This window comes from Cetorhinus maximus, chromosome 21 (genome assembly GCF_964194155.1).
Source record: "Cetorhinus maximus chromosome 21, sCetMax3.hap1.1, whole genome shotgun sequence".
Classification (NCBI taxonomy): Eukaryota; Metazoa; Chordata; class Chondrichthyes; order Lamniformes; family Cetorhinidae; genus Cetorhinus; species Cetorhinus maximus.
Window position 1 is genome coordinate 43,836,779 of NC_135899.1, and position 26,272 is coordinate 43,863,050.

At 42.7% G+C, this 26,272-nt stretch overlaps 1 protein-coding gene across 1 annotated transcript in view; it reads left to right on the forward strand.

Annotated features, from left to right (window-relative positions):
* The window catches only part of col9a2 (procollagen, type IX, alpha 2), a 173,372-nt gene that overhangs the window by 81,851 nt on the left and 65,249 nt on the right, over positions 1-26,272 (forward strand). The window contains exons 13-19 of the mRNA XM_078566890.1: positions 1,856-1,909; positions 3,028-3,081; positions 3,554-3,607; positions 6,568-6,621; positions 10,998-11,051; positions 12,683-12,736; positions 22,787-22,840. Coding sequence (XP_078423016.1) covers positions 1,856-1,909; positions 3,028-3,081; positions 3,554-3,607; positions 6,568-6,621; positions 10,998-11,051; positions 12,683-12,736; positions 22,787-22,840 — 378 coding nt within the window. The remainder of the gene's footprint in view (positions 1-1,855; positions 1,910-3,027; positions 3,082-3,553; positions 3,608-6,567; positions 6,622-10,997; positions 11,052-12,682; positions 12,737-22,786; positions 22,841-26,272) is intronic.

Sequence of the window (26,272 nt, forward strand, 5' to 3'; positions counted from 1 at the left end):
GCAATATGGGTGACTCTTAAAAGTGCCCCCTGAACAAGGGCAATTAGTGATGAGCAATAAATGCTGGCCTAGCACATCCCATGAACAAATAAGAAAATGTATTATATATAGTATACACAGCATGAGTTATTGAGCATAACAGTATATTATATACTCACTGTTAATAGTTCTTTCATGGGATGTGGGCATCGCTGGCTTCGTTGCCCATACCTAATTCCGCTTGAATTAACTTTAGAGGGCATTTAAGAGTCAACTATATTGCTGAGGGTCTGGGGTCACATGTAGGCCAGACCAGCTAAGGATGGCAGATTTCCTTCCCTAAAGGACATTAGACATTAATGACAATCAATGAAAGTTTCATGGTCACCATTACTGAGACTAGCTTTATATTTCAGATTTATTAATTGAATTTAAATTCCATCAGCTGCCATGGTTGAACTTGAACCCATGTCCCCAGGTTATTACCCTGGGCCTCTGGATTATGAGCATAGTAACATTACCACTACACCACCATCTCCCCTCATAATACTGGGTATAATACTGCTGTATATATTATATAATAACATTATAGATTATGTAATAGCACAGTGTTTGTAACTGTGTATACATTATAAATTTATGGGACTGGCAGTGAGAACAGCGGAGAATAGAAATCAGTGGACAAAGATTTTTCATGGTGCTGCCAATGCTTGGAACGAGGGCGGATGAAAGTCAGACAGACAGACAGACATTATTTAAGAATACACCAGGTGTTGCTGCATGTAACACTGTATATATTATAGAATATTACAATGTATAACCGCAATAACACACTGTGTTACTGGACATGACATTTTATGTATTATATAAATACACACCATGTGTTCCTGGATATAATACTGCATAAACTATATAATAAAGCATGGTGGGTATAACACTGCATACATTATATAATAACACAGCATATGTTACTATAGCATTGTTTATTTTATATAATAAATACTGGATAGAAGACTGTATGTTATATAATAACACTGTGTACTGAGTATAACACACCTGTACACATAATTATACATTGATTTTGCTGCATAACACATTGTGTGTTACTGGGTATAACACTGTATAGTATACAATAGTACACCATGTGTTACTGGAATAACACTATATATATAAAACACTGTATTACAGGATATCACACTGTATACATTATAGAATAAAACACCCTCTGTTACTGGGGATACTGCTGTATATATTATATAATAACACTGTGTACTGGGTATAACACTCCTGTATATATGTTATAATAACACCTTATCTTTGCTGGGTGTAACAGTGTATGTATTATATAACATACCCTCTGTTACTGCGTATAATGCTGTGTAAATTATATAACAACACACAAGTGGGCTATGTTTGTCCCTAAACATAATAAATGACACTGCTCTTTACTGAGTGTAACTCTTCTATGCATTCTATAATAGCCTCCATGGTTTTGTCCTGCTGCAGATAATGTAAGTTGTGGGACATTGGATCGTGCTGTCTGTGCAGTTTGCTTATGGTACATGAAGAACCTTTAACTTCTGCACAAACTTCAGGAGGAACTATTTACCTTGGAAATGTTTTGCAGGGTGATTGATTTTTCTCAGCATATCAATCAGGAAAGTCTTCATTGTCATAGTTCCCAGTGTAAACTGATCACTATTTGTCTAAACAATCTGGAGCATGATGATTGAATGGTACCTCAGGGGTGATCTGGTTGACTGGTGGCATTTGGTTTTTAGACAGGAAATTACATGACTGACTGAACATTATGCTGTGCATTGTCAAAGTGTTTATCAATGACAAAATTAATATTTTGTTCTCTCTATCTCTCTAGGGCATTAAAGGTGCAGTTGGCATCTCCGGAGAACAAGGCATTCCAGGCCAACCAGTAAAGTATTTCTATTTAGTCCTTGCTGTGGGGAGCTTCCAAAGATTACATGTATGGCTGCCAGGAGATTAGTATAGAGTAAGACCTGAGGCTGATCTCTTGTGTGGTTAACATAAGACCTGAGACTGAACTATTAAGTGAAGTGAACCATGGGGAACTGCCCCTTTGGGCTGGTCTTTTGTAAATTTACCATTACAAAGTAGTAGAGTCAAGGCATGTGCATGATGAGGGGTTAGATCATCAGAATAAGGTTCAGGTTTGCATATAACTGGAGGCTGGAGATACAGAGAGACCCCCAGGCTAATATATAATGTTTGAAAGAGATGATGTAGCTTTAAGCAGGTTCTTAAACTCATGCTTTGAGCAAATGATCAACAAGACCAGAGCTCAGAGAGATTCAAAGAGCCTTTGCTGTCCTTCATAGAGCTGTACATATGGAACACATAGCCAGTGGAAGCTGCTAGTGCCATGATGGTTAATTTTTCACCAGGAGCTCTGGATAAGTTTCCAGTCAGGGTAGAATTGAAAGTTGCTGAAGGCATGTTGTTGGGGGGGGATGTGGGAGTGTAGGGAGTGCAGTTCCTAATCTACCCCAGAAATTCTGCCCTTCATACCAGCAAAAGACCTAATGAGAACACAAGCCAGCTAATAGTTTAGAATTGGCCCTGCAAGACTTCCTGAAAATCTCAAAAAATTTCCTAAACTAAGGTAATCAGTCCCAGAAGGTATGTCATAGGACAAAATGGCTCCCTTTGTTTTCTTTGGCTTGCTGGGTCTGGCTAGAATCTTGGATAGATCAGCCTGATGCTGCTGCACTCTGTAATGTCAAATCAGGGTGGGCCAGATGGAAGGTGAGCAAGTGAATGCCAGATAGCCATCCATCCAGGCCATGCATTTGACCCTGTCCCTGGGATTTGGGACTGAATCTTGAGCCTGGGGCCAGGGTGCACAGGAGTTCTGCTCCAACGCACTTTCAGCAGTGGAACAGGGTCTCAGGAACTCAGGACCTGGGAGTCCAAGCTGGGTACAACAGGAGGCATTAGCCGCACAGCCTATGATTTTGGAGCTCAATTTGCTTTGCTTCAGAATTTATTTATTTCCTTTTTTTCAACCTACAGGGTCCACAGGGTCTTCGAGGATACCCTGGGATGATGGGAACAAAGGGCGAAAGAGTAAGCAATTTTTGAAGTATATCTCTTGAGTATTTGGTTTGAAATGTGGGGTGTGAATGGTGGATTTCCTTTAGTCAAGTGTCTTCAACACGGCCCAAGAAACTGTCCGCCTGATGCTGCTATTTCTCAATAAGATGCAAAGGAGTGTTTTAGCACTTTGGTCGATGTACCTTCCATGGCTTAGAAGTGACATCACATTACTAGACAACTCTTAGACCACAGGTAACAGGTCGCAGACCATAGGTGAGCAGGGTCACGCCAAGTGTGGACCAAGCACTGGAGAGACTCTTAGCCAAGGGAGAACCAAGCATGGGACAGATTCTCATATTGAGAATTGGTCAAGTATGGTACAGGTTCAGTTGCTGTACCAAAGCAGAAACTGCCAGCTCTTGGAGCATGTATTATTTAAATGCCATCTTTGACCTGATAAGCATATGCAGTGGCTCATTCCATGGTTTCTGTTTCCCCACAGGGTCCTCGTGGCTATAAGGGTGTCGTGGGTCCAGCTGGTCCAACGGGTCTTCAGGTGAGTGAAGTGTGAATATTTCTCTCTCTCCGTTTCTCTCCTAATGAACTGTTCTTGGCTCCTGACGATTGGAAGGGAGAATAAGAAGTTGATGCACCAACAGCAGTGAGTGTGGAACTGGGACTCCCCAATCCTTCACAAATAATCTGCTTGATTCATTTGTTCAATATTGTCTCACTTTTTAAAATGTATATTCATTTACAAGAGCACATTTGGGACAAAAGGCTGTCAGTTTTTAATGGCATATACAAGGTCAACAGGCCAGGTTTGAACCAGCAAGCTGCACATACCTACATATGACAAGTCCAAATTCCCATGCTTGAAGGAACACTAATCTCCAAAGTACAGAGAAACTCGTCCAACAGCGAGAAATATCTTTTGGTATACTTCAGGAGTCACACTTAAAAAATACCCCCTCTGACCTATGATTCTGAAACCAATAACCTGCCTAAGCACAGTTAGTCTCGAACTAACCCAGAAAGATTTACAACAATAGAACCCAGTTGTCTTAAAGCAACACAGAAAGTGTACACTGCAGTTGTGTTTAACTTTCTGTATCCCTTCGAAACCACACACAAGCTATAATTATTATATAACTTCTTCAACCATTAAGATTAAGTGCTCTTTCAGCAGAATAAAAGGTTCCGTCGCATGCTAGACCATCCCTGTCCTTAAACTTTGTATCACCTGGCCTATCACGAGCAATGCCACAGAGGATTTGCTAGTATTTACATCCAGTGCTTTTAATTAGTTTGAACTTGCTACTCATTCACAGCCTGGATTTTGTCAATATTTCTGACATTTTGTGTGGATTTTGATTTGTTTGAAGGCCACTCTAGGAACTGACCTGGATGCTGTGCCAGTGATGAGATGTAGATATGAATCTAGGCCCCCACACAATGAGCTCCAGCTTGCAGCCAATCCACTAGGGGCAGTAACCAAGTAGGGATCTGGAAACAGGAGAAAAATAAAATTACAGGATAATTAATTGTATTAAACACTCCAGTTAATAAAAGGTAAAGCCTTTATACAATGTAAAAATATCCTTAGATTTCAGTTTTGTATTAATTTGGGAATTCCTCCTCTTTGAATGATACCTTGGTATCTCATCAACAGTGGTTCCTGGGTTGGGGTATAAAAGTGTGACTCTGGGTGTCATAGTGTTGGTAAAGTCAGTTGATGTATCTTCACTTGTACAGGGGAGTGGCAGGGAGCTGTAAAGTCTCTGTAATCACTGAGCAAAAGCCTCCATAAGGAGAATAAAAGCAAAAAACTGCAGATGCTGTAAATCTGAAATAAAAACAGAAAAACAACTGGTCTGGTAGCATCTATGGAGAGAGAAACAGAATTAACGTTTCGAGTCCAATGTGACTCTTCTTCAGAAATCATTCATCACAACAGATTCTGGTTCTGAAGAAGTCATATTGGACTCAAAATGTTAACTCTGTTTTTCTCTCTCCACAGATGCTGCCAGACCTGCTGAGTTTTTACGACGCTTTCTGTTTTACTCCCACTGTGTGTCATTGAGCAATGTGGTGATCCGCTCACTGTTCATACATTTTACTCCCATTTATTTAATGCAGTTGACTTTACATCGACACATTGCCACTATTATATAATGTAGCCCATCTCGTCACTGGATAAGAGCTGAATGATTAATTTCCTCCATCTCTATTTAGCACCTCAAAATATTCTGGGCCAAAATCCTCATCTATTTTGGACAAAGCAGTAACTTAATTAGCAATACTGCATAAGTTGGCAAAGAAAGTGGAATAATTTTAATTTTTAAAAATGTTTATTTAGTTCTGGATGTTTTTAGTCTTTCCCCTCCCCTCTCTCAGTTGATGGGTATAAAGCTACTTTGGGAGGAGACCAGTTCTTTGACCTTCAGAGGGTTATTTCCAAATGTCAGGGTTTTGCACTAGCTCTGAGTTGCTGCCTCCGTAACAGGAGCCATCTCCAAAAGGAGCTTTGATTCCCAACACTAACAAATTCTATATTGCGTTGCTGCTCATCTGTCCTCATGAGACATGGGTCTGCACCACTGAAACCACTCCACTGCAGGGCTTACTCAAGAGATGTTGGGACAGTGAGCTGCTGTAAGATGGAAGAAACCACATCTCTGGATCCATTATCCTTTTTTCTTAAAAGACAATTGGTGCCTCATTAGAGGCTTTAATACAAATCATTCATCATAACAGACTTCAGTTCCACTAAGTTCCCATTATAAATCTCTCATTATGGACTTCCAGCAGCAAGGCTGTCACACAAATTCCCAGAGACTATTCAAAACAGGAAAATCCCATTAAGCCCAACAACCCCATCTGTTTCCCATGGATCAATTCCATCCACCCACCTTTTCCCGATATTCCTCAACCCCACCTCCCATACTCTCATCATACCCCTCTACATCACCTGTACATATTCTCCACGTTCTCTTCAATCCCATTGCTTCAAAACTATTGATCTAACGATCCTTACACTGCCTCCTTTCCATATTCTTCTGCAGTAACTGATTCTGTGACTTAATTACCCTTTGGGTGACAATGTTCTGTTTAATTTCACTGCTAATTTACTGCGTTATTTCATGAAATTTGGACCCTTCACCACAGGGAACAATTTGCTTGACTCAACCTTATCCATTTCCCTTAACAAACCTTAACTGGATTTCTTTGATGTCTGGAACACAAGCTGTGACTGGAAAATTCCTGTTATAACAGGCAGTCTGCTGATGATGATGAAGTTATCTTACAATCAATAGAGCTTAAAAATTCCATCAATCTCAACAATGTGCTCATGAACTGATATTGATGAATGGCTTGACTGAAACCTCTGTGAATAATTCTTCACTCATTCTCCAGATTCTTCATCATTCCCAGGCCAGAGGATTGAATTATTGTCATGTTTAAGTCTTAAAATTGACAACCTGACTGACTGAATTTCTTACTCTCTGCTTCCAGGGTAAACAAGGTCCTGAGGGGCCGCTTGGAGATTTTGGCGACAAAGGAGACAGGGTGAGTCATTTCAAAATTGTACCTTAACCTCACCTTGCCCCAATATTACCGAATGAAAAGAAAGGAATTTGTATCTGTCACAACCTCAGGACAGGATGTCCCAAAGGAGCTTTGGCATCTGCTGAAGTGTTTTAAAATCGTTGTCACTGTTGTAATATAACAGAATTAATTGTGTAGTGGTGATGTAATCCAGCATCGTCACAGTGCCCACACTCAGCTCAAAAAATATGCAAGCCTGGAACTTTGGGAGGTAGGAGGTGGTGGAGGGACCGAGCTGGGGAGGGGTTTGGAGTGGTGCTGTATGATTTCAATTCCACGGCCTTCCGTTCTATTTGTCAGGAACAGTGGCATAGTGCTTATGTTACTGGACTCGTAATCTAGATGCCTGGGCTAATGATCTGGAGTCATAGGGTGATAGTCAGGTTCCCCTGTTCCCCATCCTTCCCCCGCCCCCAGCATAAATGTCAGGAGCTAAATTGCTCTCACTCTGCCAGTTCACCCCACAACAATTTAACAGTTGCTGGGCCTTAGCCACCTGGAAAAGAAGCCCTGCTTCCAAGAGCTGCTGGCCAATCGAATGGCCAGCAGCTCTCTGGTCTAGCAGTGCCACTGGGAATGGTGGTCATTGCTTGGACTGCATGCAGTTCCCAAAAAAGATCATCATTTGAGCTGGAAACCTAGGCAAGGAGGGAAATCGGCAGAATCAGACTAGCAGACCCCAGTGAGAGAGGGGGAAAGGTAGGGAATGGGGGTGGTCAGGCTGGGGTAGGAGGAGGAAATGCAGGGTTGAGGTGGAAGACCTTGGAGTGGGTAAGCTTCCAATGGGTCCTGAGGGCCTATGAAGGAGGTAGACACACACACACACACACCCCACTTTGTCTGCCACCAACCCAAGCAACGAAAGCTATTGGGCATCACACTTAGTGCTGGCCTTAGCCCAACATGGGAAAAATTGTGATGGGGGGCAGGCAGACAGGTCGTGCTGGCAACAGTGCCCATGGCATTACCCCTGATTACAAACCGTCTGCTAGCCCCCTGTTTCCCCCCAATAACCCCCTGCTCCAGGGAGGGGACAATTCAGCCCATGAGTTTAAATTCCAATATGGCAGCCATGACCATGAAAACTACTGGATTGTCATAAAAACCTAACTGGTGCTGAAATGTCCTTTGAGGAAGGAAATCTGCCATGCTTATGTACTCTGGCCTATATGTGACTCCAGACCCATAGAGATATGGTTGGCTCTTTCCTCACAACATTTAAGAAATGGTTAGCTGAGCACTTGAAACACCATAGCATACAGGGCCAAGGGCCAAGTGCTGGAAAATGGGATTAGAATAGATAGGTGCTCGATGGCCAGCATGGACACGACAGGCCAAAGGACCTGTTCCCGTACTGTATAACTCTATGACTCTTAACTGCCCTCTGAAATTAACTAGCAAGCCACTCTGTTGTATCAAACCACTACAGAATATTTGAAAAAGAATAAAATTGGACAGAACACCCAGTATCATGCTAGGCCCCGAACATGACAAAGCCACCAGCAACCCTGTTGATCCTGCAAAGTCCTCCTCATTGACATATGGGATCTTGTGCCAAAATTGGGAGAGCTGTCCCACTGTCTAGTCAAGCAACAGCCTGACATAGTCATACTCAACAAATTACACCTTACAGACAATGGCCCAGAATCCACCATCACCACCCCTGGATATGTCCTGTCCCTCCGGCAAGACAGACCCAGCAGAGGTGGTGACACAGTGATATACAGCTGGGAGTTGCCCTGTGAGTCCTCAACACTGACTCCAGACCTCATGAAGTCTCATGTCATCAGGTCAAACATGGACAAGGAAACCTGCTGATTAACTTCTACTGCCCTCCCTTAGCTGATAAATCAATGCTGCTCCATGTTGAACATCACTTGAAAGAAGCGCTGAGTGTAGCAATGGCACAGAATGTACACTGGGTGTGGATTTCAACATCCATCACCAAGAGTGGCTCGGTAGCACCACCATTGACCAAGCTAGTTAAGTACTGAAGGACATAACTAACTGCCAGATTAGGTCTGCGACAGGTGGTGAGGGAACCAACAAGAGGGAAAAACTTACACTCCTTGACCTCGGATACCTCTGTCCATGACAGTATTGGTAGAAGTGACCACCGCACAGTCCTTGTCGAGACTTCACATTGAGGATACCCTCCATCATGTTATGTGGCACTACCACCGTGCTAAATGGGATAGATTTAGAACAGATCTGGCAACTCAAAACTGGGCATCCATGAGGCACTGTGGGCCATCAGTAGCAGCAGAATTGTACTCAACCATAGTCTATAATCTCATGGTCTGGCATATCCCCCACTCTACCATTACCACCAAGCCAGGGGATCAACCCTGCTTCAATGGCGAGTGCTGGAGAGCATTCCAGGAGCAGAACCAGACATACCTAAAAATGTCAACCTGGTGAAGCTGCAACATGGGATGACTTACATACCAAACAGCACAAGCAGCAAGCGATGGACAGAGCTAAGCGATTCCACAACCAACGGATCACATCTAAGCTCTGCAGTCTTGCTACATCCAGCCGTGAATGGTGGTGGACAATTAAACAACTCAGTGGAGGACGAAGCTCCACAAATATTCCCATCCTCAATGATGGGGAAGCCCAGCATATCAGTGCAAATGATAAGGCTGAAACATTTGCAACAATCATCAGCCAGAAGTGCTGAGTGGATGACCCGTCTCAGCCTCCTCCTCAGGTACCCGGCATCACAAATACCAGTCTTCAGCCAATTTGATTCATTCCACATGATATCAAGAAACAGCTGAAGGTACTGGATAGTGCAAAGACTATGGGCCCTGACAGCATCTTGGCTGTAATACTAAAAACTTGTACTCCAGAACTTATTTCCCCCATCCAAGCTGTTCAGTACAGCTACACTACTGTCATCTACCTGACAATGGCTAAAATTACCCAGGTATGTCCAGTCCACAAAAAGCAGAACAGCTTCAGCCCCATCAGTCTACTTTCGATTATCAACGAAGTGGTGGAAGGGGTCATCGACGGTGCTTTCAAGTGTCACTTACTCACCAATCACCTGCTCACTGATGCACAGTTTGGGTTCCGTCAAGGCCACTCAGCTCCTGACCTCATTACAGCTTTGATCCAAACATGGAGAAAAGAACTGAACTCCAGAGGCGAGGCGAGAGTGACTGCTCTTGATACCAAGGCAGCATTTGACCAAGTGTGGCATCAAGGAGCCCTAGCAAAACTGAAGTCAATGAGAATCAGGGAAAACTCTCCACTGGTTGGAGTCACACCTAACACAAAGGAAGATTGTTGTGGTTGTTGAAGGTCAATGATCTCAATCCTGGGACATCGCTGTAGAAGTTCCTCAGGGTAGTGTCCTAGGCCCAACCACCTTCAGCTGCTTCATCAATGACCTTCCCTCCATCTTGAGGTCAGAAGTAGGGATGTTCACTGATGATTGCACAATGTTCAGCACCATTCGCAACTGCTCAGGTACTGAAGCATTCCATGTTCATATGCAGCAAGACCTGGACAACATTCAGATTTAGACTGATACGTGGCAAGTTACGTTCATGCCACACAAGTGCCAGGCAATGACCAAATCCAATGAGAGTCCACCAGCCTCCCCTTGACATTTAACAACATTACCATTGTTCCGAAGAAGAGTCATATTGGACTTGAAACATTAACTCTGTTTCCCACTTCACGGATGCTGCCTGATCTGCTGAGTTTTCCCAGCACTTTCTGTTTTTATTATTACCATTGCTGAATCCCCCACTATCAACATCCTTGGGGGTCACCATTGACCAGAAGCCTACCCAAACCAGCCATATAAATACTGCGACTAGAAGTGCAGGTCAGAGGCTGGGAATTCTGGGGTGAGTGGCTCACACCTGGAAGTTCAGACTGATCCTTTATTTACCTGTGCTACATTCCATGTATAAACATCCCAATTAGCTTGAAGTGATTTGTTGATTAAGAATATCGCACATCATTAAATGTGTTGTTTGTAGTGTAATTTTCCCCTAAGAGCTAACCCTCACAATCCGAGCAGACTGTCTGTTTGCAGGGAATGTGGGTCTTAGTTCTTAGTACAGACAACTTGGTAGCCAGGTTCTCTGACATACACTGTCGAGTGCAAATCCACCATGGGAGTGCAGGATCCCTTCTAGTCCACGGTGATACCAATATACATAATAGGGCCAGTGTCTCTGCTGCTATTGTTCCACTGCTATGGTTTGTGTGTCACACACCCTTTTTCTGTCTGTGAAATGTATTCAGGTGGAAATACTGTCCAATTGTTCACCCATTTCACTCATTTACTGATTTCTGTCTGAAATGTCTCTTTACAGGGAGCACGAGGGCAAAGGGGACGCCAAGGTCTCACTGGACTCAAGGGACAAAATGTGAGTCATTTTATGTTATTTTTAACAACAATTGGCTCATAGCTGGATGTAGAGTGCTACCAGTCAGGGAATTATTTTTAGCATGTGCCCAGGTTCATTTGTTATTTGTGAAGTTGAGTTGATGTTGTATCGTACAGCACAAGGTTGTTGCTGGGATTTTATCTCTGGTCTTTATACAGGTAGCTAAGTTCAGCCAAGGGGCAGGCAGTTGCAGTCTGTGCTCAGGCAGGCTGAGCCAATGTTCCTGCTCCTGATGGTTGGCATTGGATAGTACAGCTGTGTGGATGATGGGCAGAAGACTGAATCGGGCTAGGCAGCGAGGCCCTCTATGAAACAATGTTCCACTGGTATCCACTGTTATGGAGAATGGTTACTTAGGTAAGGTAGCACAGGACCACTGGGTCCTGTCAAATCTACACCTCACCGTACGAAGGGGAACATGGGGTACATATGAACAGGAAACGGCCATCCACCCCCTCGATCTTGTTACACATTCAATTAGATCATGGCTGATCTACATCTCAACTCTATTTATCTGCCTTGATTCAATAACATCCTTCCCTAACAATAATCTATCAATCTTAATTTTGAAATTTTCAAGTGACATTCAATCTCAACAGCTTTTTATGGAGAGAGTTTCTGACTTTCACGACCTTTTGTGTGACAATGTGCTTTCTGGTATAACCCCTGCACAGCTCCAATTTTAAGGTTATACCCCTTGTTTTAGATTTTCCCAGCAGAGGACATAGTTTCTCTCTATCCACCCTATCAAATCCTTTTATCTTAAACACCTCAATGAGATCACCCCTTTATCTTCTATACATGAAGGAATATGTAGCATTAGAGTTTGCAAGGGTTAATGTGTGAGGCTATGTAAATAGCACCTCCCATAATGATGATCTAAGAGATTGCATGACTAGGAGAGGAGGAAGAATGTTCATGGCTTCAGCAGTGTAACACCTCGTCATGGATAGCTGGACATAATTCAGTTGTATGGAGTAAACCAGTTGTTGTTTGAACATACCAACGTCTCAGTAATCATTCCGAAGCTAGACTAACCAACATACAACTGAGTACAATACAAGTCTAATCTATGCAACATGTTCTCATAATTTAATCCTTTAGTCTTGGTATTATTATATGCCTTTAAGGGATTGCAGCATGACATCACTAGAAAGGACTTGTGTCATGCGAGCCAGTTTTAGTTTCACTTTTGCTTTTAAGCAGAGCACAGACAGACACAGCTCTGCTGCTGGTGTCTTCAAGCTTTCTATCCATGTATACCTGTTCTCATGTGTCTAGAATTAATAAATTAATCCATAACATTTTTACCTAATCCCTTATGAGTGATTGGTGCCTTTTTTAACACACATGACAGGTATCATTCTGGTGAATCCATGCTGCGCTCCCTCCAAGGCCAGTATATCCTTCCTGAGGTGTGATGCCCAGAACTGAACACAGTACTTTAAATGGGTATTGATCAAGGCTCTATATGACTGTAGCATCACTTCCTCACTGGAAAACAAGAACTGATCTGATGAGTGTTTCTGCTGTATAAACCTTGCACTGATGTACTCATTCTCCACAGACTCATTCCCTCTGCTTACTCTGTCCTGTGTGTTTTATTGCAGGGATTACCTGGCATCGATGGCAAGGATGGCACCCCTGGGGTTCCTGGTATGAAGGTATTTAATGGCGAAAAGATCAGGCTTAGTTTGGGGACTGTTTCATTCCGCACTGGAGTTTAGAGCCAAAATGGTGAATCTTGGGAGGCCTGGTTAAATCAACTGCCCACTGGTATGATTTTCACATGCATACACACACACCCACACACCTGCATAGTTCTCATCATTCCAGTCTGGCAGGATTTCCAATACAAAAATTCAATTCCAGGTGAAGCTTATCTCTGAATTTTCAATAACCCCAGAGATGTAGTCCATATCCTGACTGCTGCTACTCGATGATTTGGACCCACACCCCTGCTGCTGACCAGTTTGGATCTCCCTGGATGGTGAAGTGACAAGGACAGCATCAGGGACTGTGTTAGTTGTACCGACTGGACTGTCCTTGCTTCAAATCTCAGCCTCTAGCTCCAGTAAATCTATGTGCACAGCGGTTAAAGAAAGAAAGAACTTGCATTTATATAACGCCTTTCACACATCAGGACATCCAAAAGCACTTTACAGCGAATGAAATACTTCAAAGTGCAGTCATTGTTGTAATGTAGGAACATAGCAGCCAATATAGACAGAGCAAGGTCCCACAAACAGAATGTGAGAATGACCAGATAATCTGTTTTATAGTGATATTAGTGAAGGGATAAATCTTGACCAGGAGAACTCTTTGTTCATGGTGTCTTTTCATTCCACCTGAAGGATCTCAGTTTAATGTCTCATCTGAAAAACAACACCTCAGTCAGTGCAGTGATCCCTCGAAACTGCAATGAAGTTGTTACGGACAGGAGAGAGACAGGCAAACTGTACTCCTTTCTCCTCAACAACTGTCCATAAGCAGAAGGTACTTTGAATTATTTCTAAAGTATGCTGTGGCATGTTTTCCCAAACCCTCGGTTTGTGTGATCTAATTTATGAATAACTCGCAGCAAAGTGGCATTATGATTAACTTAGAAGGTTAATTTACTTCATATTCAAAACCCTGGAGAGGAGTGTTCACAACATTCTACTCTACTACACACAAGCACACACACAACACACACACACACACACACACACACAGTAAGGCTGGGGGCGGTGGGGGGGGGGGAGGGCGGGGAGGATAGAAAAGAGAATTTTGCAACTATGGATATTAACAGTACAAGAACCACAGAATTGAATATTAGTTCACATGATTTCCAGAGTCTGAGAAGTCAAAGCCCAGAGGATATTTTCTTTGTGGCTGAGTTCAGTCCTGATGAGTTTCTGGTTGGAGACGACCACATGAAAATCCTTGAAACAAATAACGCTGCAATACGATGGGCTTTCTGTGCTTAGACTGCTTAGCAGGCATTGATTAGAGACTTTTAAAAATCAAGCAGTCTTCAAGGAGCTGAGAGGTGGCAATCGGCTGCTAGCTCAGCTAGGGCAGTTGCAATCCCTTCCAGTTGATGTTAAAACAGCAGTCTGCCTGTGAGGCCAAAGATGCAATGTTAAAACTATCCAAAAGACCAGAGGCTTGGGTCATGTGACATGGCCCATTAATGGTTAATTGCAGCTTAACAATCAGTTTCTGTGCTTCTGGTCAGAATTCCATTGTTCCCTCAATGGTCTACTTTTGAAATGGACCTGGACAGTCCCAGGTGTGAGATGAGTCTGTTAGCAGCTCTACAGGCATACTGAGTTTTGATCACTCTCTTTTGTGATCGTTCAGGTTGGAGGAGCCAGTTCGTCTGCACTTCCTCTGCTTTTGTTGATTTCACGGGGTCTGTACAATGAGGTATGAGATTCCACAGGCTGAGAGAGGACTTCTTTTGTTCTTGTAACTCCTGGTGGTAGCTCCCAGAACAAAGGGCCAGTCCTTGGTCATGTGATTTATAGCAGCCATCTTTTTGGTTCAGCCAAGTCCATTTTTTTAAACATGGCAAAAGAATAAAGTTTTGGATTTCTTTTCATGTCATATGGACCCAACAAAATGTTCGTCTAGATTATGTGCTTGTGTCTCTGCAATTGGAAAGGTCTACTTCTGTCTGGTATTGTGTGTGTGTCTCAGTGTCAGCTGCTGTGCATAGTGGGTAAATTCACTCCCATCTGGTAATTTACTTATGAGAGCTATTTGAAACTACAAACTGTCACACACTATTCTAAAAACATAAGAAATAGGAGCAGCGGTAGATCATACAGCCCCTCGAGCCTGCTCCGCTATTCCATAAGGTTATGGCTGATTTTTGATCGCAATTCCACTTTCCCACCCAATCCCCATATCCATTGATTCCCTGAGTCCAGAAATCTGTCGATGTCACCCTTGAATATATTCAATGACTGAATATCCAGAGCCTCTGGCAGAGAATTTCAAAGATTCACAACTCTCTGAGTGAAAAAATTCCTCCTCATCTCAGTCCTAAAAGACCAGCCCCTTATCCTCAGACTTTGGCCCCTAGTTCTAGACTATCCAACCAAGGGAAACAACCTCTCAGCATCTACCACATTAAGTCCCCTCAGAATCTTATACATTTCAATGAAATCACCTCTCAATTTTATGAATTGCAGAGAATATAGGCCCAATCTACTCAACCTCTCATCATAGGACAACCCTCTTAACCCAGGAACCAATCTAGTGAACCTTCGCTGTATCACCCTCAAGATAAATATATTCTTCCATACATAAGGAGACCAAGACTATGCACAACTCTCCAGGTGTGATCCCAGAGAAGACCTATAGAATAGGAACAAGATTTTATTCTTGTACTCCAAACCCCTTGTAATAAAGGTCAACGTGCAATTTGCCTGCCTAACAGCTTGCTGTCACCAACTTTCTGTGCTTCTTGTATAAGGACACCTAAATCTTTCTGAAAATGTCATTGCTTCTCAACATTTAAAAATATTCTGCTTTTCTATCCTTCCTACCAAAATGAATAAACTCATATTTCACCACATTATACGCCACCTACCACCTTCTTGTCCACTTGCTTAAACTGCTTATATTCCTTTGCAGACTCCATGGGTCCTTCTCACAGCTTAACTTTGTATCACTAACAAACTTAGAATCAATACTTCCTGTCTTTTCATCTAAGTCATTAATATAGAATATAAATAGCTGAGGCCCCAGCATTGATCCTTGCAGCACTCCACTAGTCACAGCCTACTGTAGTAATTATGGTTTTATTGAATGTGTAATGTACCTTTAAGAATAATACTTGTTAGGAGAGATCACATGATCTGTAGTAACCAATAGGAGAGTAATGCAGTCTACCTCAGCGTAGACAGTGCAGAGTTAGAGTTGGAGTTGAAAGCACACGTGTCATTGCTGCTGAGTATATTGTAAATAAACTTATTAATGTTTCCACCCAAGAAGTGTTTGCAGAACAACTCTACCATTAATAGTACAACTCAGCCACCCTACAACAAACTGGTGACGAGGATAAAATAGGATTGAACAGAAGAAATCAAATTAAAAAGAAATCGGCGCTGTACCTCACCCAGTGATTATAAGTAGCAAGCTCTATTAGAATTAAAGAAGTTATCCTCTCTCAAAATGCCACAATTTTGGAGAATTGATCCTTTTGAACCAGCTGCAGACGATTGGTCTCAATACATAGAACGCGTCACTTTTCTTTCCAAGCGAACAAGATTTCGGGTGAAAAGCAGAGGCGAGCGATCCTCTTGAGTACTTGTGGGAGCAAAATGTATAGTCTGATTCAAAGTTTGATGGCACCCAGTGCCCCAGATTCGAAGAATTTCGATGAATTGCTGGACCTCATGAAGGGTCATTTTCAACCAAAGCCCTCAGTCACAATGTAGAGGTTCAGGTTTAATTTGCAAAATAGAGCCCCGGGTGAGGCAATTGCATGCTACGTAGGAAATTTGAAGAAGCAAACAAAACATTGTGAGATTGGTACAATTCTGAACGACATGCTCAGAGATTGTTAAGTGTGTGATGTGAAAGAGGACACTATCCAGAAAAGATTATTGCCCAAAGTGAATCTGGATTTCAAGAAGGCGCTAGAGATGGTGCTGGTCATAGAAATCGCAGTAAGAGATTCAAAAGCAATACAGGGTGCGCAAAATGGCACCGTCCTTCACATTGGGCGGAATAACCTCAAGCAAAGGTAGTGCGAAAAACCGAGATGCGGGAAACAGCTAGCCAAAGAATAAAGAAAAATAGCTTAGCAGCTAAATCAAAGAATAATTTTAATAGAGGTGGAAACATTCCTAACAGTCTCTTAGCGATTGGCAGTTTAAAAAAATTGAATGCTACTATTGTCACAGAAACGGACATATGATGAGGCAGTGCAAGGAAAGATTCAAGCAGGCTTGTGAACAAAAGAAGAAGCCCAATGAAATCTACAATGTAGAAGAGCCTGAAATAACAAATTCAGACATTTACTCATTGTTTAATCTGAAAGTTGGAAAGACAGAACCAATATTTGTCACAGTGAAAGTAAATGGTAAACCTGTTAGAATGGAAGTAGACACAGGAGCTGCCGCTACAGTAATTGGGGAACATGCCTTCAGATATTTGAATTTTGGTGAACATCAATTAAGTTTAGAACAAACAGCTGCCAAGCTAAAAACATGTACAGGTGAAGACATTCAAGTAAAAGGCATAAGCAAGAGCAACTGTCCATTGTGGAAGCCAATTGGCAAACCTACCAGTGTTGATATTGAGAGGCGGAGGACTAAGCCTTCTAGGGTGAAATTGGCTAAGGGAAATCAACCTTGATTGGCCACTGAGATTCCAAAAGGAAGCTGGAAGCGTTCCTGTTCTGAAAAAGGAGTGTGTAAGGACTCAACAACCTGAAGAAATGCAGGCTGTCTTAAACCAAAACCTGGAAGAAAAGCAGAAGAAACTCAAAGAGACCCTGCTTAATGACAGAGTTCAAGACGAGGTGAGCAACCTACACAGGAAAAAAGAAAACCTGCTGAAAGACCTTCACACACTAGACGATTCCTTCAGGTCAAAGTTTGTACCTCTGGAAAAGTATGAAGAGAAACAGAAAGAATTCAACACATCTCTGAACAAACTGAAGAATCAGTTGGCAGAGAAGACACAATGATGTTCAGGTTTCCAGGAGGCAGCAAACAACTACAAAAAAGAGATGAAAGAACTGAAGAATCAGCTAAATTAAGCCAAAGAGGCTTTTAAGCAAAAGTCGCAGAATTTTCCAAGAAGCAGAGAGATCATAAATTTTTGGGAGACTCAGCCACTGAGCTCAGACAAGTTGAGCTTGCATCTGAGAGAAGCCTGGGCAATAGTGAAGTCAAAAAGAAGGCTGAAATTAAAGTCTGCGCTAGAAAGAAGAAAACACACAGGAAGAAGATACAGAAATACTAATAGGGCCTTAATTCTGGCAGCATAAAAGTACACCTTCGTACATAGGCCTGGCAATCAAATTGCAAACAGCGATGCCTTTAGTCATTTGCCTTTACAAGAAAATGATGAGCACGTCCCAGTTCCACAGGAATTTGTTTTACTGTTAAATTTCTTAGACTCCCTGACTGGACAAGCCAGGACCCAATCCTATCTCAAGTATGAGAACAAGTGCTACATGATTGGTCACAGGAGCCCATATCTGACAAAATGAAACCGCACTTCAACAGAAGACGTGAAATAACTAGCCAGGGCGGCATCTTATTGCAGGGTGCATGAGTGATAGTTCCTCCAAAGGGAAAGGAGCCACTTTTAATTGAACAAAAGTCCAGGAATTTCCCGAATGAAGACCATAGCACACAGCTATCTGTGGTGGCCTGGGATGGATAGCGAGTTTAATAAAACACTGTGTGCAATGTCAGCAACTGCAAAAGTTGCCAGTAACAGCTCCATTACACCCATTAGAGTGGCCAGGTAGACCCGGGTGCGATTACACATTGACTACTTTGGACCTTTCCTGGGAACAATGTTTCTGCTCGTTGTCGATGCTCATTCAAAATGGTTGGATGTATATGAGGTGAAGTCGCCAAAGTCGGGCGCTACAATTGAGAAACTACATCAAGAGTTTTGCCATTCATGGACTATCGGATGTAGTTATTTCTGATAACGGAATTGCATTTCCAAGTGCTGAGTTTCAATGGTTTATCAGCCTCCACGGCATCACTCATGTGAAAACTGCACTGTACCACCCTTCCTCAAACAGACTGGCTGAAAGGGCGGTTCAAACATTCAAAACAGGCTTGAAAAAGCTAATTGGTGATACCTTGGCAACCAAGCTAGCACACTTTCTTTTTCATTACAGAACTACCCCTCATACAACAACAGGTATCACACCTGCGGAGTTATTTTTGAAACGCCGTCTCAGGACGAGATTGAGCTTAATAATGCCAAATTTAGAGGGGAAGGTGGAAAAGAGTCAGGGAAGTAAAAAAACTAGACACGACTGGCATAGTCACTAGAGGAAATTTACCGTGGGAGAGCCGGTAGACGTGAAAAATTTCAGGGAAGGACCAAAGTGGTTGCTGGGTGAAATAAGTGCGATGACTGGGCCTCTATATTACTACATGGAGTTGGAAGGCCGGATCATCTGTAAACACGTGGATCATTTAAGGAAGAGAGAGACAAATCATCAAGATTTGGTTCCACCAGTGATCATGACCGGGTCTACGTTTCCTGTTGAGGATACTGAACCCAGGGCAGACATGTCTGATGTTCCTGTAAGAGTTGAGGATACAGAACTGCAAGTGCCCACTGAAGCACCTGATGTTCAGGCAACTCCAGAAAAGGGGGTTCCTGACAAAGAATCTGAAGTTGTGGAGCAGCCACGTTCCACACGTACCAGGAAACCACCTGAAAGACTGAACTTGTAAATTCCTTACCCAGTGTAAATATTATGTTGTCTTGAAAAATGTGTACTTGTAAATATAATATGTATAGCCAAGTTAAAGGGGAGGAATGTAGTAATTATGGTTTTATTTAGTGTGTAATGTGCCTTTGAGAATAATACTTGTTAGTAGAGATCACATGATCTGTAGTAACCAATCGGAGAGTAGTGTGGGCTACCTCAGCAGTCAATGTAGAGATAGAGTTGGAGTTGAAAGCACATGTGTAGCTGCTGCTGAGTATATTATAAATAAACTTAATGTCTCCACCCAAGAAGTTTCTGAGATCAACTCGATCATTAATAGTACAACCTGGCCACCCTACAACACCTACCAACTTGAAAATGCCACATTCATCCCAACTCTCTGCTTCCCATGGGTTAACCAGTCCTTCATCCATGCTAATCCCTGAGTCCTTATCATGTGTAATAACCTATTATGTAGCATCTTGTCAAATGCCTTTTGAAAATCCAAATATACCACATCTACTGGTTCCCCTTTAACTACCCTGTTACATCCTGAAAAATCAATAATAAAATTGACAAGCGCTGTTTTCCTCTCATAAAACCATGTTGACTTTGCCTAATCCTATTATGGTTTTTAAGTGCTGTTAACACACCCTAAAACTAATCTCCAGCATTTTCCCAATGACTGTTGTCAGGTTAACTGGCCTGTAGTTCCAAGTTTACTCTCTTTCCTTTCTTGAATAGATTAATGACAAATTCAACGATGTCACACTCTGTTCTAAGTTAAATTGAAGCCCCACAGTGTCACGTACACTGTTCCTGATCAATGTGAACCTCTACACAGCGTCACAAATTCTACTGGATCAATGTGAAAGCACACACACTGTTTTCAATCAATATTTTCCTTCATTTATTAATATCAGTGGAAAAACCTGATGAGAGTGTAGAAGCTGCAATCTTAAACTATCTCTCTTCCTTTTGCAAAGTGATTAGCTGATGAACAATTGTGTGTAGTTTAAAGACAATATTTGTGCTGCCTCAATCACTTTTTGTACAAGTTTTCTAGGTGTTTCTCACTAAAGTCTACCAGCCATGGCCCTCCCCAGTTACCTAGTGGCAGAACCTATCACTCAAGGAACCTCAAAGCAGAGGGTAACTGGCATTGTGCCCTTTAAATTGCATACAGTTGACCTCCTTTAGTTACTTCACATGCAAGCTATGCAAAAACATTTAAAAGGCACATGTCATTCAATGAATTGACCATGCTACATAACATTTAGAGCCTGTGTTGGTGTCAGGCTCTATCCTTGGCCTATGTTGAGTGAGTGCCCACCATCCGTGCACTGTGGCAGCAGTGTGTACTAAAATGCACTGAATCAACACATAAAGTTATTTCAACAGCACCTTCTACCAGACAGCCTCCAGCACCTCGATGGACAAGGGCAGCAGATGCATGGGAACACCACCACCTGAAAGTTCCCCTCCAGGTCACATATCAGGCTGACCTGGAAATATATCACTCTTCCTTCTTTGTCACTGGATCAAAATCCTGGAAGTCCCTACCTAGAAGCACTGTGGGAGTACTTTCATCACACGGCCTGCAATGCTTGCAGATTAAACCCCACCAAGGGCAACCAGGTATGGCCAATAAATGCCCACACGTGAGAATGAATGAGAAATAGCTAATCTAAGCGAAAATTGCTTCAGTTCGCTCAGTGTGTTGGATTAAGGAGTGGAATAATCAGCCTGCTCCTGATCATTATTCACTGACTACTCCTTGCAAGTGTGCATGCAGGGATGTGGGTGAGGACAAGATTGACCTTGGCTGGGAGCTCCCTGCACAATCCAGGATAATGACTCACACATAAAGAATACCCCCTGGGGTGAGGTTCTGTCTTCTTCTTCTTCTTAGGTACCCCTCGGAATTGAAGATGACTTACTTCCACTCCGGTGAGTTTCTGAGCTGGTACCTTCAGGAGAGAAGGTGAAAAAAACAAGACCCTTGTGTGCAAATGAACCGGAAATGGAAATCGTTGGGGAAATTCAGATTGTATCAATGACCTGATCTCTATTAACTCTGGCTCAGTGGGCAGATCTCTCTCTTGAGACAAAAGGGTGGATTCAAGTCCTACACCAGAGATTGAAGTCCATACTCTTGGCTGACAGTCCTGTGCAGTAGTGGGGGCATGCTGCACTTTTGGAAGTGCCAAATTCCCAATGAGATGTTAACCCGATGCCCTGTCAGCTTCTCAGATGGGTATTCGAAGAAGAGCAGGCGAGTTCTCCCTGGTATCCTGGACAATATTTATCCCTCAACCAGTCATTACTGGTCATTATTACATTACAGTTAGTGAGATCTTGTTTACACATATTGGCTGCCATGCTTCCCTACATTACAACAATGGCTACACGTCACAGCATATTTCATGAACTGTACAGTGCTTTGGGATGCCCTGAGGTTGTGAAAATTGCTATATAAATGCATGTTCTTTCATTCCATTGATTAAAATTACATTCAGGGTTTAGTGGTCAGAGTCCCAGCTTCTTTGTTGTCAAGACATTGGACACCTTTTGAATCCATGGTGTTATTAAAGAGATGTTGTCTCCATTAATGATTTTTCATTTACTCTACAGTAAAGAGAGAGAGAAAGAGAGTTGAAAGGGACCTCATTGAGCTTACAAAAGTATTAAATAGTTTAAAGAAAGCAAAATTAATTTCTTCAAGGTTCCTAGAACCAGTAGACATAACATGAAATTAGGAACAACTTAAAGGGGATTGTGGTGAACATTTGGAAAAACAGGTAAGGTCATGGAGTTGGCCAGGAGTGAAGTTTAGAATGGAGCTGAAAGTTAATTGGAGTACTTGAAGGATAAGTTCAACGAGGCAAATAAGCTTTTCCAACCCTTGGCTTCTCCCTTAAATTCTCACACTGACTGGTTCAAGATGGTTTCCTGTTTCAAGAGAGGAAAAGGACCAGAGAAATGCTCTGTTACTTACCTCAAGAAAAAGTTACATTATATGTTCCTTAGTGACTTACACCGTTGGCAATGGGTCAAACCTTTGGTAGCTAACACAGAATTGCATGAGGACAGTATCCCTTCTAACAGTAACAGCAACCCTTAAATGATTGAGGACAACACAGCGACAACAATGCATCCTCCCTCCGCTCGTCTTCGCATACCCCATGAATGACAGTGTATGGTAACAGGGCTGGAATGTTCTGATGTTGGTTATAAAGGAGAATGGAGGATATATGTTTACGGAAAAATCAATAAACCTATCTCTCTCTCCCTTTTGTGGTAGGGAGTAACAGGAAGATCTGGAATTCCAGGACCTGCTGGTCCCCAGGGAGGAGCTGTAAGTATCTCCAAACATCTATTAATCAGATCCAAATCTGCAGATTCCCAACAAAATACACAGGGGAGGGGAAGGCTGGCCAAACTTTATTCACCAATCTATTTTCACAGATCATTTAAGGTGCAGTATTCTGATCTTGTTTTTGGAAAGTTTTTGGGAAATGGGGATCTGGCCAGTGGGTGGATTATAGCAGGTATATATATTTGAGGAAAGATATCTAATGGGAACGAGGAAGAGATGAAAATAAAGGGTGTTGGGGAAGACCTGTACCAGGTAACGTACTGCTGAGCGTAGATGCAATTGGTGTTAATAAAATTCTAGGTTTGTGTAGATATGTGGGAATGACAACAGTAAATGGACTTTCCACATTTCCTCATATCCAGAAAATAGAAATATATAATGGAGCAGAGGTGGATAGCACAACACACTGAAGTTCACAGGCTCATTCCCATGGCCTCCACTCTTCAGCAAGCTGATTGTAGCTAAAATATTACTGGGTGTTGCTGAAACTGCTTCCAGGATTTCTGAGCTAGGGAATGGGGAAAGTCACTAAAAGTGTCTGCTCTGAGTTGCTATTCACAGAAGATAGCTCTGAAGCATGTGTATATATTAATGTTTGTGCATATGGATGAATGTACGTAATATGTATGGATAATAATATGTCAATAGGTATTGATACTTATATATGTATATCGAGGGATATGGTAGTGTTATGATTGAGTTTTTAGATTCACATGCGTGTTCAAGTCCCAATATGGCTGCTTGAGAACTTGAATTCAAGTTTCAAAATCTTTATTCAGATTAAATCAGTGAAATTGACCATCAAACTGTTAGAAGAGAGTAAAAACTCAAAAGTACACAAATACGCTTTAAGGAAGGAAATCTGCTAGTGAGAGTCAGCATTTTCAGGAACTGTCCCCCAGTGAGAGTCAGCACCTTCAGGAACTGTCCCCCAGTGAGAGTCAACACCTTCAGGAACTGTCCCCCAGTGAGATCAGCACCTTCAGGAACTGTCCCCCAGTGAGAGTCAGCACCTTCAGGAACTGTCCCCCATTGAGATCAGCACCTTCAGGAACTGTCCCCCATTGAGATCAGCACCTTCAGGAACTGTCCCCCATTGAGATCAGCACCTTCAGGAACTGTCCCCCATTGAGATCAGCACCTTCAGGAACTGTCCCCCAGTGAGATCAGCACCTTCAGGAACTGTCCCCCTGTGAGATCAGCACCTTCAGGAACTGTCCCCCAGTGAGAGTCAGCACCTTCAGGAACTGTCCCCCATTGAGATCAGCACCTTCAGGAACTGTTCCCCATTGAGATCAGCACCTTCAGGAACTGTCCCCCAGTGAGATCAGCACCTTCAGGAACTGTCCCCCAGTGAAATCAGCATCTTCAGGAACTATCCCCCAGTGAGATCAGCACCTTCAGGAACTGTCCCCCAGTGAGATCAGCACCTTCAGGAACTGTCCCCCAGTGAGATCAGCACCTTCAGGTACTGTCCCCCAGTGAGAGTCAGCACCTTCAGGAACTCTCCCCCAGTGAGAGTCAGCACTTTCAGGAACTCTCCCCCAGTGAGAGTCAGCATCTTCAGGAACTCTCCCCCAGTGAGAGTCAGCATCTTCAGGAACTCTCCCCCAGTGAGAGTCAGCACCTTCAGGAATTGTCCCCCAGTGAGATCAGCATCTTCAGGAACTCTCCCCCAGTGAGAGTCAGCACCTTCAGGAATTGTCCCCCAGTAAGATCAGCACCTTCAGGAACTGTCCCCCAGTGAGATCAGCACCTTCAGGAACTGTCCCCCAGTGAGAGTCAGCACCTTCAGGAACTGTCCCCCAGTGAGAGTCAGCACCTTCAGGAATTGTCCCCCAGTGAGAGTCAGCACCTTCAGGAACTGTCCCCCAGTGAGAGTCAGCACCTTCAGGAACTGTCCCCCAGTGAGAGCCAGCACCTTCAGGAACTATCCCCCAGTGAGAGTCAGCACCTTCAGGAAGTGTCCCCCAGTGAGATCAGCACCTTCAGGAACTGTCCCCCAGTGAGAGTCAGCACCTTCAGGAACTGTCCCCCAGTGAGAGTCAGCACCTTCAGGAACTATCCCCCAGTGAGATCAGCACTTTCAGGAACTGTCCCCCAGTGAGAGTCAGCACCTTCAGGAACTGTCCCCCAGTGAGATCAGCACCATTAGGAACTATCCCCCAGTGAGATCAGCACCTTCAGGAACTATCCCCCAGTGAGAGTCAGCACCTTCAGGAACCGTCCCCCAGTGAGATCAGCACCTTCAGGAACTGTCCCCCAGTGAGAGTCAGCACCTTCAGGAACTGTCCCCCAGTGAGAGTCAGCACCTTCAGTAACTGTCCCCCAGTGAGAGTCAGCACCTTCAGGAAGTGTACCTGTAAACGGTTGAGAATCCCTTGTGAAGTCTCACCTAAGTTAGGTGCCGTACTCTGGACGAGCAAGAATGAGTAACTCAATACCAAGCAATGCATGAAAACAACAATCTTTATTTGACAACTAATAAATAATTATTAATGATTAAAGAAAATGACAGAAAGATAATATTTTTAAAAAGAAAGGGAGGAAAAAAACAGTTTATACTTTGAGATATATAGATATATATAAATGAAAAGAAGAAAGACAACTTTACAAACATAGTATACATACAGTATTATAAATATTAACCTCAAATTGGTCTGTTGCCTGTTCCCCAAAATGGTAAAATTCCTCTTGGTTCATACATCACCAAGTCTCCGAATTATCCTACACTGTTGGGCACTTTCGTTAGTGGGTCCGTTCACAGCCATTTCTCCCGTAGGCTGACTAATCCACTCCTGCTGCAGCAGCGAATCCTGGAAGCAGTGCCCCTTTAAGTCAAATTTCTGGCACCATTGCAGCTTTTTGAGGCTCAATTCAGAGGTTCTCAAAACAAGAGTCTGGAAAACATAAGTCCTTACCAAGTTCTGAGGCACGACAAGGCTTCATAGATTTTGCCATATTCAAATGGTTTTCGCATCTTTTGATGGTGCCTCCCATCTGCCATCAGTCAGGTTGTATGTCCATCAATCAAACTCGATCTCCTGATTCCACACCATAGTTGACCACATGTGTAAGTCTATTCATTGACCTGGCATATGGAACCTGTGTTATCGAATGCAGTAAGAAAAAGCACTTCTGATAAACAAAAGACAACTTTAATTTAGTAGACCAGGCTTGAAAGATGTAGACCAAATACCAGCAGCAAATGCAAGTATGATAAACAAGATTTTGGGAAAACACATCTACAGTTATTAAAATGACTACTGATTAATATTGATTAGTTATTTGACTTAAAGCACAATAACAGTTAGTTTTAAATCAAAGCGGACAAAATAACTTCACAAATATTCAGTACAGGTTGAAAATCAAGAGCAAAACAGAACCAAAGTGCAAAAATTGCAAACCTTA